Source organism: Panthera uncia, assembly GCF_023721935.1.
Source record: "Panthera uncia isolate 11264 chromosome C1 unlocalized genomic scaffold, Puncia_PCG_1.0 HiC_scaffold_3, whole genome shotgun sequence".
NCBI classification, from domain to species: domain Eukaryota; kingdom Metazoa; phylum Chordata; class Mammalia; order Carnivora; family Felidae; genus Panthera; species Panthera uncia.
In genome coordinates, this window is record NW_026057584.1 from 85,088,787 (window position 1) to 85,101,907 (window position 13,121).

The 13,121-nt window shown below is 37.6% G+C and overlaps 1 protein-coding gene across 8 annotated transcripts in view; it reads left to right on the forward strand.

The window, feature by feature from the left end:
* The window catches only part of GTDC1 (glycosyltransferase like domain containing 1), a 391,227-nt gene that overhangs the window by 194,392 nt on the left and 183,714 nt on the right, over positions 1 to 13,121 (forward strand). For all 8 annotated transcript variants that reach the window (XM_049615666.1, XM_049615668.1, XM_049615670.1 and 5 more), the window contains one exon: positions 900 to 1,073. In XM_049615666.1, coding sequence (XP_049471623.1) covers positions 900 to 1,073 — 174 coding nt within the window. The remainder of the gene's footprint in view (positions 1 to 899; positions 1,074 to 13,121) is intronic.

The window sequence follows — 13,121 nt, forward strand, 5'->3', positions numbered from 1 at the left end:
TATTCAGGTTTTATCCAGCTTGCCCATGGTTATCATTCGTGTTCATTGGTTTTCAATAAAATGTTATGGGCTGTTTTGAACACTACTGACATAGTTATGACACCTAAAATTTGTTTTCACATTTCCTTATAATAATGTATTTTAGATTATTTTTATTTAAAAAATATTAAAGGGAGGAACACAATGTATCCATCAAAAGTAATAGCTAAAATTATATTTATTTCATTTACTTATGAAGGTCCATGGTATTGTGGTCCTTCTTCTTTGGCCACCCCAAATATAATATAATAGTGAAATAAGTTGTTTGTAGAGATATCCCATATAATTCTTCCTGTACAGTTCCAGAGCTTTAAAAAACCTAATGGTTTCTTGAAGCAAGGACTAAACATGAAATAGACTTTAACCACGTGTTTGAAGGTATGCTCTTGTGGGAAGTAGCTTTATCTGAACTCATCTCCTTGAAGGTAGTGAAAGGGATTGGCAGATGTTCTCTTCAGTGTAGTATGGTGTAAAACGATGTATATCACTGACACAGAAACCCAACGTGGGTATTTGGGCCACAAAGGAAAAGGTCCTGCTGTACTGACTGTTGATGTTATAGAAAGTCCTGGCATTGCAGAAAAATAAACTTTGTTTGGAGCCTCATAAGATCCCAATAAATTATTTGATTCCTCTCCTGCCTTTCTTTCCTGATGCCAGAAATCAAACTTACCACGATACAATGCTAATGAAACTAATTCTCTATTAGAGGCATTTTAGTAAATACTATGGGAAGTGCTGAGTTCTTTACAAGCCCAAGGACAGTATAAACTCTGATTAACACAGAGGACTTAGGCTTATGAAAAATAGCTGTGAGTGAGTGTGGGTTCATCATTTGCATTTATCCTTTCCCTTTACAGCCTGGTGGCTGATGTGGTGGTATTCAACTCGGTTTTTAACATGGAGTCATTTCTCACCTCTATTGGAAAATTTATGAAGCTGATTCCTGATCACAGACCCAAGGATCTGGAAAGCATCATCAGACCCAAGTGCCAAGTTATTTACTTTCCCATCAGGTTTCCTGATGTGAGCAGGTCAGTATGTTTGGCTCTGTTTTCAATATTGTATCATACTTTATTCACCAAATGTATAGAAATTGGTGGTGTTCTTGCCAATTTTAACTTTTCAGCGTAAGCATGGTTAATTGGAGAATCGAATTCTATTTCACCATGCTGTGATTTACAAACATTTTAAATAATCATGTGTCCAACCTATCACTGAATGGTTAGTTCTGATATTGAGTTCGTCCTTTCTTTTCTGTTATTTATTGGTGTCCCAAAGCAAGCTGCTTTGGCTTTTTAACACTTACTGTTTTGTTTCTTTATTTGTTTTGTTGCAGAAGTCATTCATTGTTAAGCATGTTTCTCAGCCTTTGCATTCAGCTTATGCCCATGGGCTTATATGTATATAGCAAACTGTTCTAAGTAAATCAGTGTTAAATTGCACTGCTTGGGTTACTTTCATTTCCCATGCTATTTCCTTCTATTTTTTTCCTTTTTCCATTTTTTTTTATTATTTATATTATCTTAATAAAGAGTTAGGTCTTCTATATTAGGTTGCAAATACACTTAATTGCCATTTCTCTTTCTCTGTTACTAAGGACATTTTTTATTACCCCTGTTGCTAGGCCCACCCTGAATGAGCAGTGGATGATGTGGCTCAAAGGGAACATTCTCAAATTCCTTTTCACTTCTGATTAAACCTAGCAAAACGGTTTTTATTACCACTAGGAATATTTCTCCCGTGTGAACAGAAAGTTTTCTTCAGTGGGACTCATCCTAGCTGGGGATGCTGCTGTTTGTAACTGACGATGTCCTTAAAAAGAGTTCAGGGACAGCTGTTTGTTCCCCATCCCTGAAATGAAATCAGGAAACAATTTAATGTCTGCACATTATGCAGGAGGTCAGCATTATTTTCTGTATTCTAGATTTAGATTTTGCTGTGGGATCAGTAGTCCTCATCAGCACTCAGAATGCTGATTTATTTGAGGACTTTACTAGTTAATATTTCATTGAAGAAGAATCTGCCTAATACCAAGTCAAGTTAGTGAGTCATAAAATTTAAGTTCTACAACCTTGCCCAATTTTTACTTTATGGAGTTCAGAAAACAGAGGCCCAGGGAAGCAGGAGACTGGCTTGCACTCACACTGCTGATTATTGTCACACATTGGATTAAAGTTTAGACCCTATGACTTTTGATCCAGTTTTATGTTTACTGCTCATACTTCCTATCAGCAAAGGTCATATGTCAAAAACATTTAATCATTTGTGTGCAGTTTTGACAACTATCAAGCTAAGTGACACTAAGATCAAATTCGATTTTCAGTTACACATGTGTATGTATAAATATGTATATGCATATATAGTTGTTGTATTTGTATATTTATATATATAATATGTGGGATGAGAGAATTTCAACTTTTGGAAAATATAATTGTTACACTTTAGGATCTATGATGAGCTAAAACACAGTTTATGTTTTAGTCCACATTTTTAAAATATGAACCTTATTTTTTGATACATTTTTAAGTTTTTCATATAATATATACTCAAAATGTACATCTTTAAGTGAGTACATAATTATACTACATCTTAATTATTACCACTATAGAATTCCAAATAAATAATGTATTTTAAAATTCATTTGCATCTGATATATTCCTACAACATCATATACTTAATACACCTGTGGCAATTGAATAGTTTATTAATTTGGACTATATTACCATAAATAAATCTAGCTAAATGGAAGAAGGTTAAGAAATATTGTGGCCAAGATAACATTCATAAGCAAGGTCTTAGCCCAGAGTGTTATTTGAATTATTTTCAAATGGTAATTTGCTTTATCCACCCCAAACTCATATAGTGTAAGTAAGTGATTATTTGCATGAATGACAATCATTCTAATGCCTGCAGTCTTAAAAGAGTATTATTTTGTTGAGATGTTGAAAAATATTTAGTAATTCCAAAGGCAACATAACCAAGATGATGGAAGAAGAAAAAACTTTTGAATGCTCTTATCTCTGTCCCTATACAAATATTTTTTGGTCATGGCAAAAATAAATTTAAGTAAAAACAAAGTGGAAGATACAATTAAATTATTAATACAATGTGCTATGATAGTGTATGCTCTAATGGATATTCATCAGAGAAAGGGAAGAGCCATATTTCAGCAAAAAATATGAGGATTTATAAAGTTGATAACAGTTATAGTTCAGAGCACATCAGTCACATAGGACTTCAGAAGGATTGGCTTTTGGCAACAGCTCTTACCTATTGCCCTGCTAGCCCCTCACTGCCTCGTTCTCAAAGACCAGAAAAATAGTAGCAAGAAAGAATATCTCTTGAAACTATCGTTATATGTGTTAAACATCTGGGGATGGGAAAGCTCTTAAACACTGTAGACATACATACATACATTGTGTTTGGGTCTTGACTGCCCCTTGCTAGCTCTGCAACCTATGCAAGTATAATGACCCTGAGCCTAGGTTCTTTAACGATTATGATTATTACATTTACGTCATCACCTCATAGGCATTGTGTAGTGACTAAAGGAAATAATGCATATGTGAAATGCCTAGCATAGTGTCTGGTATGTAATAGCCCCCCTAGTAAAGACTAATTCATCTTATTAATTAACCCACTCCCATTGTTATGTAACGTAGAACATTTATTGCCACCTGAATATAAAGGACTGACTTCCTCTCTGCCCTCTCTTAATTAACATATGAAAATAGAGAAAAATTCTGCCAAAGGAGCAGTCTAATATAAATAGAGAGATTCATTTATTATTCTCTTTATCATCCTGACTCAGTCTTTGGGCCTCATAAGACCCTACCATCCATTGATGGGGCCAGTTCCTTACTTTGAGATGCTTTTCTTCTGCCAATTTTCCTCCTTCTTCCTTGAGCTTAACCTCCATATTTGGTCATCATACCTGCTGTCTTGCAGATACTCTGAATTTGTTTGTACTTTTCCCTTAATTTGATTAGAAGAACATCCAAGAACATACTTATTAGTCTACTCTCAGTTCATATGGTCCCTGTGAGCTGCCTGGCAAACAGACCACATTTCTCATCCTATAGATAACTAATCATGCATTTTCCTTTCTTTGTAAACTGCTGATTCCAAATATCCTATCTTCATTCTCAGATCATGACTGAGAAAATAGAAACAATCGGCAGAGAATTTATGTATGCTGCCACCGCCGCGTCTGCCCATCCATGTGTTCCTGGGTTCATATTCTCCTTCTTCGCACCTGTTGTGTATGTGTGTGTGTGTGTGTGTGTGTGTGTGTGTTTGTTTTAGTTTTTTTAATGGTCATTTATTTTTGAGAGAGAGAGAGAGAGCCAGTGCATGAGTAAGGGAGGGGCAGAATAAGAGGGAGACACAGAATCCGAAACAGACTCCAGGCTCCAAGCTGTCAGCACAGAGCCCGATGTGGGGCTTGAACTCACAAACTGTGAGATCATGACCAAAGCTGACGTTGGACGCTTAGCCAACTGAGCCACCCAGGTGCCTCAATTCACACCTGTTAATAAAGACGAACTGACGTTGCTTCTGTGTAAGGGTTTTGCCCCCACTTTTGCCAGAGCTCATCCTTCTTGCATACATAAGACTACTATCCTAGCAATGTGTCCTTTGTTCTGCATCATCAGTTCTCCTGTCTTCTGGATCATTACTGTTAGCATAAGAGAAGTGTTATTAGTTTTACATCTTAAAAAAAAAAAGTCCTTCCTTGATTCCACTTCTCCCTTCAGAAACTGCCTGTTTTCTTTCTTTCTGTTAGTAGTGAAACCTCCTGAAGGAGTTGTTTATACTTCTAATTTTATTCCTACTGTTCTCTCTTATAGCTACTCCACTGAAATTGCTTTTGTCGAGGTTACCAATGACTTCCATGCCTCTCTAAATCCTGTGGTCAATTCTCAGCGCTCATCTTACTTGACATATCAGCAGTGTTTGATACACTATGACACATTCTTCAGTTGACTGCTAAGACACACAGGTTGCTACTTCTCAGGCTTCTTGCTGGTTTCTCATCATTACCCTGGCTTTGAACTTCAGACTGGCTATTGGCACTCTTAACACTTAAGGGGCTGGTAGAAGAACAGCCCAGGATTGAAGAGAGGAGAAAAAAGAGTCAGAAGGTCAACATTGAAAGAATTATCCTCTGGAGCAAAGGGAAGAAGACTTTAAGGAGATGGTCAGTATTGAATTCAGAGGACTAAGGTTAAATAAAGTGATGACTAAAACATATCCTTGAATTTGACAGTTAAAAGGTCAGTGGTACCCCTATCCTGCCTTCTGTTAACTCACAAAAAAGTTTCCTGTGTTCTTTCTGACAGCCAGAGAAAGTTAGGCTCCAAGTCTGGTTGAGATCTCTCTCCTTTCCTCTTTGTCTCTCTCTCTCTTTGTCTCTCTGTCTCTCTCTCTCTCTCTCTCTCTCTCTCTCTCTCTCTCTCTCACACACACACACACACACACACACGGATCCTGCTCCTTATGGATGGAAGCACCAAGGTTCAGAGAAGTTAAGTGTCTCCTGGTAGCCACACAGCCAGAGAGGGACAGAGCAAGAACTGGAACTCATATCTCACAATCTCCATCCCATGCTTGGCCCACCACTTATTGTGAATATAATTTCAGAGGTCTTGATTAGCTGATTTCTCAGCTGACAGCAGATTAGCAGCATCAAATTGGGGGTGCGATAAAGGCAGGCTCACTGACAGCAGTAAAAAGTGACAGCTGACTGACAGCTCGACAACAAGGGAGGAGAGAGATAAACTATTTAAAAAAATATATGAGAAGTGAAAAAGCGTAGCAGCCTGAAGCCATTCTATGGCAGGGCAGGCAACTCTGCACATTGAAGAACCCTGCAGACATTTCTCCATGATTGTACGGCTTGTACATCAAAAGGATGACTGTGATTTATTAAAAGAGATTAAATGGTAGCCAGTAAATTCTGTTTAAGAATGTAGGGAAATGCGTAACCCACTTTTGGCAGAAATGATAAATAACAGCAAATGAAGTTAAGCATCATGCCTTACTCTAGGATGTACACGAGCCGTATTCACCTAAAGGAAGATAGTAAACATCTGAACCTTCATATGCAGTTTTAACATCTGTAAGCTTAGGTCACCAGAGAATATTTCAGTGAGCTATCTTTTTTAGATCTTCCTGATGGAGGCTTTTTATGGACAAGATCTCCCTTTGCTGTCAGGGTGGGAGTGTATACACTTCCCCTTTGGTATTGAAGACATCCAGGCCTGTCAGATGATCAGTGGGCAACAAAACAAATTTTGCAATATTAATACCATGCTTTAGCCTGTATGGGCTGCTGTACCAGAATACCATAGACTGGGTAGCTAATGAAAAACAGGGATTTATTTCACATAGTTCTGGAGCCTGGCAAGTCCAAGATTAAGGCCCTGGTAGATTTGGTGTCTGTTGAAGGTCTGTTTTCTGTGTTTGTGCAGTGTTCTCACATGATGGAAGAAGGAACTAGGGAGCTCTCTGGAGTCTCTTTTGTAAAAGCACTCATCCCATCAATGAAGGAGTCACCCTCGTGATGCCCAAAGGCTTCACCTCCTAATACCATCATGTTGTGGACCAGGGTAGGATTTAAACATAGGAATTTTGAGGGAGTAGAAATATTCATCCTGTACCATGCCAGAAGATAAATAGGATCTCAAGACTTGATGACATGAGACTCATGACTGGAAAGCCAATTCTGTGTTAGAGGATATAGATTAGATTGAAAACTAAGGAAATTTCACTGTATATATCAAGAAGGCAAATCTCACGTAGAACTCCACGGATGTGCGATGCAAAGAATAAAAGAAGCAATCCTGCAGCCAACTGAGCTGGACATTGGCTAGAAGAAGCCAGTATTTTCCTTCTCTAAATCAGGTAGCTGCCATACAGGCAAGGCCTCCTACAACTAGGAGATTTACATAGCCAGGCCTTTGTGTCAGTCTTGGTCTAATGAAATCAGAACATCTGAAGAATTGGTAACTTGCTTTCTGGCAATGTCATCTTTAGAAGGTAGAGCTAACCATAACAGTTAACTTTAGTGATTCTTATTTTAGCCCTGCATTGTGGCTAAGCCTATTATGCGTATTTTAGCATTTTATTCTTCCAAAAATTCTAAAAGCTATTTTCCATTTGTAGTTTGAAGTAACTTAGCCATAGAGAATGTAAATAAATAACTTTATGCCTACAGTCATACAGATAGTAAAGGTAGAACAAGAAATCAATCATTTTTAATCCATTTTAGAACCCAAATTCTTTTTCTTTAATTCATTATTTCTATATTGCATGTCCCCCAAAACGAGGTTCTGGTCCCTGATACTTGACCCTGACCACTGAAGAACAAATGATTTATACAAGTGAATTGACAGAAATATCGAATAAAAGGGACCATGTCATGGTAATGTTATAAAAGAAAGGACTCAAGACTTTAGAAAGCCGACTTTTAAAAGGTAGAAGTTTTAAAAAGGAGGATACTGAAGAGGAATGAGAAATTTAAAAAAGAATTCTGATGGTAAAATTGAAGATGGGCCTAAAGAAGCAGAATAGAAAGAATACATCAGAGATACAGCTGTGGGCTTAGACCATTATTTCGTGTTTCTGAATCCTTTTTTTTTTTTCTTTTTTCTATTCGTATTTACGTCTCATTTATCCAAACTCTCTTCCCTTACAAGTAATTGTATAGCGTGACACTCGTGTTACATAGGGCAGTGCCTGCTGCATCACATTAGATGTTTAGGATGGAGTTGACTGCATCAGCCTATCATCACACTTCTTCCAGCTGCCCCCTATAAGATTTGGTATTGAGGGACTGTTCATGATTTTCATAGAACGAGATCATCCCTACTCTCAACAAATTGAATCACAGAAGAGTGTATTGTAGAAATACAGTGAATTACAAAGCGGCATTTCCTATTCTTGAAAAAGATCAGGCCTGCTCAAGGAATTCCCTCAGGGACCATGAGTAGGGAATATCAAAGTGGCTATCATCTGCTTCAAGTAACATAAGGGTGGAGTAAAGGTGAAGAGAGATAAATGCTCGAGACTGTCAAGTCCTGATATTTGTGTGTATTTATTACTTGCTTACCTTCTGAGTCCCATTATATTGTGAAAAAGTTTACATTTTTTTTATTATACTTGCCCATAATTGTTCTAAAAGACCAAGTTTATGTGTTTCCAGCGGAGACCACAAAAAAAAATCCAAATTTAATGAAGAGATGAATGGATGGTATTTCTTTAGGAGTTGAAGGTTGGACTTGGAAGCAAATTGAAGGCTGTATACTTTACATTGAAAAATAGGAGCTGTATTTGGGGTTCAGGTCCCATTTAGGGACCATAGAGAATATCGTATCAATCTTGTTATGATCCGTAGAGAAGAATTTCATATGCTTCTGTAATCATTTCATTACCTATTCTAATTTTCCACTGTATTGGATTGCCAGAGTTGCCAGAATAAACAATAGTAGATTTTACCTGTGAATTTACTCATTTCATAGTAGAATTTGCATTCTGGGGACAGGGGTTATATAAATAGCTTTCCTCCTCCTACATTTTTGACAGCAAAGGAAAGAGAAAAACAAGGTGGTCATTTGGAGTAATCTCAGTTATTGAAACCTTAAGAATTTCTCTCCATGTTTCTCTCCACCTTTTCCATGTAGCTAAAATGTGAAGCCAAAACAGAGGTCTGTGGACTTCACGTAACTATTTTAGAAACAAAAATGGAGAATTTTAAAAACAGTGTGAAAACTTTAAATGAAAACTCTCAGGCTGTGCAAACAAAGGCGAGGAGCCTAAGGGCTTTTTGAAGAATTCTTATTAAAGAAAACACTATTTTACATTGCAAAGCAGATGTGTCACAAAACAACAGCAGATCTGTAATTTGAGAATTTGTGGATTGATAGGACAGAAGGCAGCCCTCGTGGCTCCCCATAGAAAACTTTGTTTTCTGCAGTCAAGAGTCCTGCTTTTGGGGGGCAGGGGTTGCCAGAAAGCACCTTAATCTTCGCACCGTATGAGGTCATGTTTCTCAGATATTTTTGATGAAGTATTAGTTCAACATATTGCTAAAACAACCGCCTTTGCTCCGTTAGGTAATGAAATGGGTCTGTCTTCTTGAATATTAACGTAGGCTTGAAGTAGAAGAAGAAAAGTTTTGCTTTTACAAATTTAAACATATCCATATTTGCTAACAATTATTTTGGCTCTTCAAAATGAATGCAAAAATGTGTTTCGTTTGAATGTCATTTAAAAAAATTTTTATAGAATCACTGTACTAAAAAAAAAAAACTTTTGATAAATCATTCCAATGTTTAACACCACTCACTTTCACGAAATCTCCTTTATATCTAATGCAAATCTTTCATGCTGTGTTATATTCTAACCATCTTCCTCTTACTATTCTTGTGAAGAAAAGAATTTGGTTTCAGCATATATATACAATTCCTTTGTTGGCCTGAAGTTACAAAGAACAAACTCTTGCTTACTCAAAATGTATTTTTAATGAAATTATTATTCATGTTAATGCCTAATCACTGCCATTAGATTTCTGCTGTCTTTAGTTTATGCAATAACAATAACCCCACCCAAAAGAAGTCCTCCAAATTCAGCAGCAGCAGCAACAGAAGCTATCCTTTCATAAGATGATTTAACCCTGTTCTCAAGTATAGACAATGTTTGGCTTCATTGTACATCAAAGAGTTGATGTACATTTTTTTTTTTTTTTAATTTCCTCTTTGTCCTGTCCGAAGAAATCTGGGAGGTAAGAAGCAAAGGCCACAGATCAAGGGGTGGAGAAATGACTAAACATCAGAGAACTTGCTCAGCTAGAGGCTCCATCATCCCTCCAAAAGGAGTCGTGGAACAGGGCTGCTAAAAAATGGGGATGAATGCCATTCAACAAACCCAAATCATAGTTGAGGGGAGTTCAGCAAAAGGTCCACTTAGGATCTCTTCCCCTCAATGGGCTCAGAGGCCATCCCTGAACTTCCTGTAGCATAATGAGTGATCATCAGTGTAGATCCATCCAGGCAAGAACAATTTATGTTATACACTCCATTCATTACATGAGGGTTATATACAATTCATGTTAGAAAGATTTCAAATAAATTGCTCTGATGTTTAAAGGGTCAAGTTTTGGTTATCTTCCTCAAACACACTTATTCAAATCATTCCATTGGGAGCAACACTGAATAAAAAGTGGGAGTCAGCAGGGTGGTGTGCAGCGATTCCAGTTTGTCTGATACCACGCACTACTGCTCAGCCCAGAGCAAATCACTTAACCTCCCGGAACTTCAGTTTTCCCATCTGTAAAATGGTAATCGAAATAGTACCTACGTCTTCGACTTACTATGCCAGTTGAGATCATTATTACAGTGTGCTGACTGAGCCCCGTGCCATCAACCTCGTAAATGTTAGTCACATGCTCATGATTTTATTTGTACTCCCATCATCACCATTTTGGTTATCGGTTGACAGGCTTTTTGATGACCTCACCCATTCAGTGTGATTCCAGCCTCAAAAGTAAGGGGAAACAAAATTTTGAAAACCCTAACAGTTTTATAGAATACATGAGGATCTGAAGCTTACCAGTTCAAATAAGGGTGAGGACTGTCTTATATCCTATCAATCCACAGAACCGCAGTGCATGAGAGGGCATAATTCAGCAGTGCATGCAAGAGAAAGGCACACGGGCCGTTTCCACATCTGCCGGGCACCTGTGATACGTACGCATTCCTTGTGGTGCTGGAGTGTGGTGGGGTGATTGGTACAGAAGTCATTTTCGTTGTTCAGTGTTCTTTTGAAGACTGCTGGGAGTGTTTTAGAAAGTTTTCCATTAAAAAAATAAACTATTTGGAATGTACCATTCAGCAGTAAACTGCCAGAATGATCTCTGAGACAGAATGTCTTATTCCCACAGAAATTCCAGATAAAAGACTTTATAGGAAATTCTTTAAAAAATATGTTTCGAAGTAATTGGATGCAAGAAAATAAATTTAATTCTTTGAGGTTTATTCATGTCTTTTTCACCCAACATTTATTAAAAGCTTGCTATATTTGTATGATAAATAGAAGGTATTCTAGGATATAAGGATATATAAGACAGGATTCTTAATCACAAGAGCTTTGTAAAAGTGATAGGTGTAATCAGGTATTTTTAGGTTTAAGACAGAAAGGACAACACAGATGCTTTTTATGGCATTTAATCTGGGCCTTAAAGACAGTGACTAAGTTTTGGGTATAATAATAATGGCCATCACCTATCAAGTGCCTTTTCTGGGCATGCACTTTATGTATGTTACTTGTAATCTTTACCAAAACCCTGCAAGCGTGGTACTATTATCCTCATTTTACAAGTGGGGAACGTGAAGTTCAGAAGGTTAAGCTTGCCTGCAATTGTACAGCTCCCGAAACTATCTGGCTTCAATATGCTGCTTCCGTTAATGCCATGTTATTTCTTACTATGAGGGAAAGGAGGGTAGGTTAGAGTAAGTGTAAGAACACATTATGGAGAGAGAATAGTTTCAACCAGATTTATGGCAGTGGATGATCATTGGGCCTAGATGAGATTAATTACCTTTGACGCAATTGAGCGAACACGTAGCAAGTTTGGAGATGGAAATTAAGGCTGAAGAATTTGGACTTTAGCCTATAGTCATTTGGGAGCCACTGTTAGAGCATGGAATGGGGAAGTTAGTAATATTGATGAGAAAGGAAAGAGGAGGCAGAGAAACAAGTTTTGCAAAAATACTAGCCGAGGTTGTTGAAGACTTGAGCTAGGGAAGTAGCATACAGATGAGAAGGAGGAAATACACATAAATATTCTGGTTGTCGACTTGGCAAATTGACATGGTACCTTAGTGGATGGAGAAATGGTCTTAGATGATCTTGAAATGTTAATTATAGTGACCGGGAGAATATCTGTCCTATTGGGGTTGAGACATAGATTTGCTTGTGCGAAGGTGGTGAATTTGGAGTTTTATATGTTGAGTCTGAGATGTTGGCAGGTCATTTAGGGGGAGCCGACCAGCAAGAAGTGTCCGCTCTTACCCCAGTGTCAGCATTTGGAACTTTGTGTGATTTGTTATAGTGACCTGCATTTCTAGACATTTTGGTTGGATTTGCTCCTTCCTTCGAGGTGCTCGACAAAGCCTCAAATTTAGTTTTGCCAGGAAAATCCAAGATATCTGTTTCTTGTCATTTGTTACCATCTTAAAAACCTGAGTTCAGAATTTGTGAAAACATCAGATCTTTTGAACTCTTTATTTCTGTATAAGCAGGAATTTATTAAACTATCCTTCCTTTGTTTTCTCAGAGGTCAGTAACTGAGTCACTTTGGTCCCATTGGACAGGGAATCCTGTGATCAGTACCGTATAATGAAAATGCAGCATGGTATAGTGCCTAAGAAAACTGACTTGATGTCAGGCACAGCTGTGTTTCAGTACCACCTTTTCTATTAACCACTTGGTTAATATCACGAAAGTTGTTTGGCTTCTCACACCTCATTTTTCTCCCTCATCTGTAAAATAGGGGGAGTAGTAGCAGTCTCATTGGTATGTTATAAAAATTAAATGAGATATGTGTTTAAGGTACTTGTTAAAATGCTTGAAGCACAGTGAACGTTAAATAAATGCTACTTGTTATTATTATCATCTTTAATTTGTGTTTCCCTTCTCAAAATATCTTTACTGCTTTCATTAACCTATATGTAATTAATTTCCTGTAGAGTAGGAACTTTGCCCCAAATTGGAATCCTGTATGACTTCAGTAATTTAAAATTTTTTTAAGTGTTTATTTATTTTTGAGAGCGAGAGACAGATAGCAGTCGGGGGAAGGGCAGAGAGAGAGAGTGGAAGACACAGAATCTGAAGCAGGTTCCAGGCTCCAAGCTGGAACAGAGCCCAACGCAGGGCTCGAACTGACAAACCGTGAGATCATGACCTGAGCCAAAGTCAGATGCTCAAGTGGCTGAGGCACCCAGGTGCCCTGACTTCAGTAATTTTAGAAGCAACAGATGTTTGCTTTATGTCAACTTACAATTAAAACAAACCCAGTT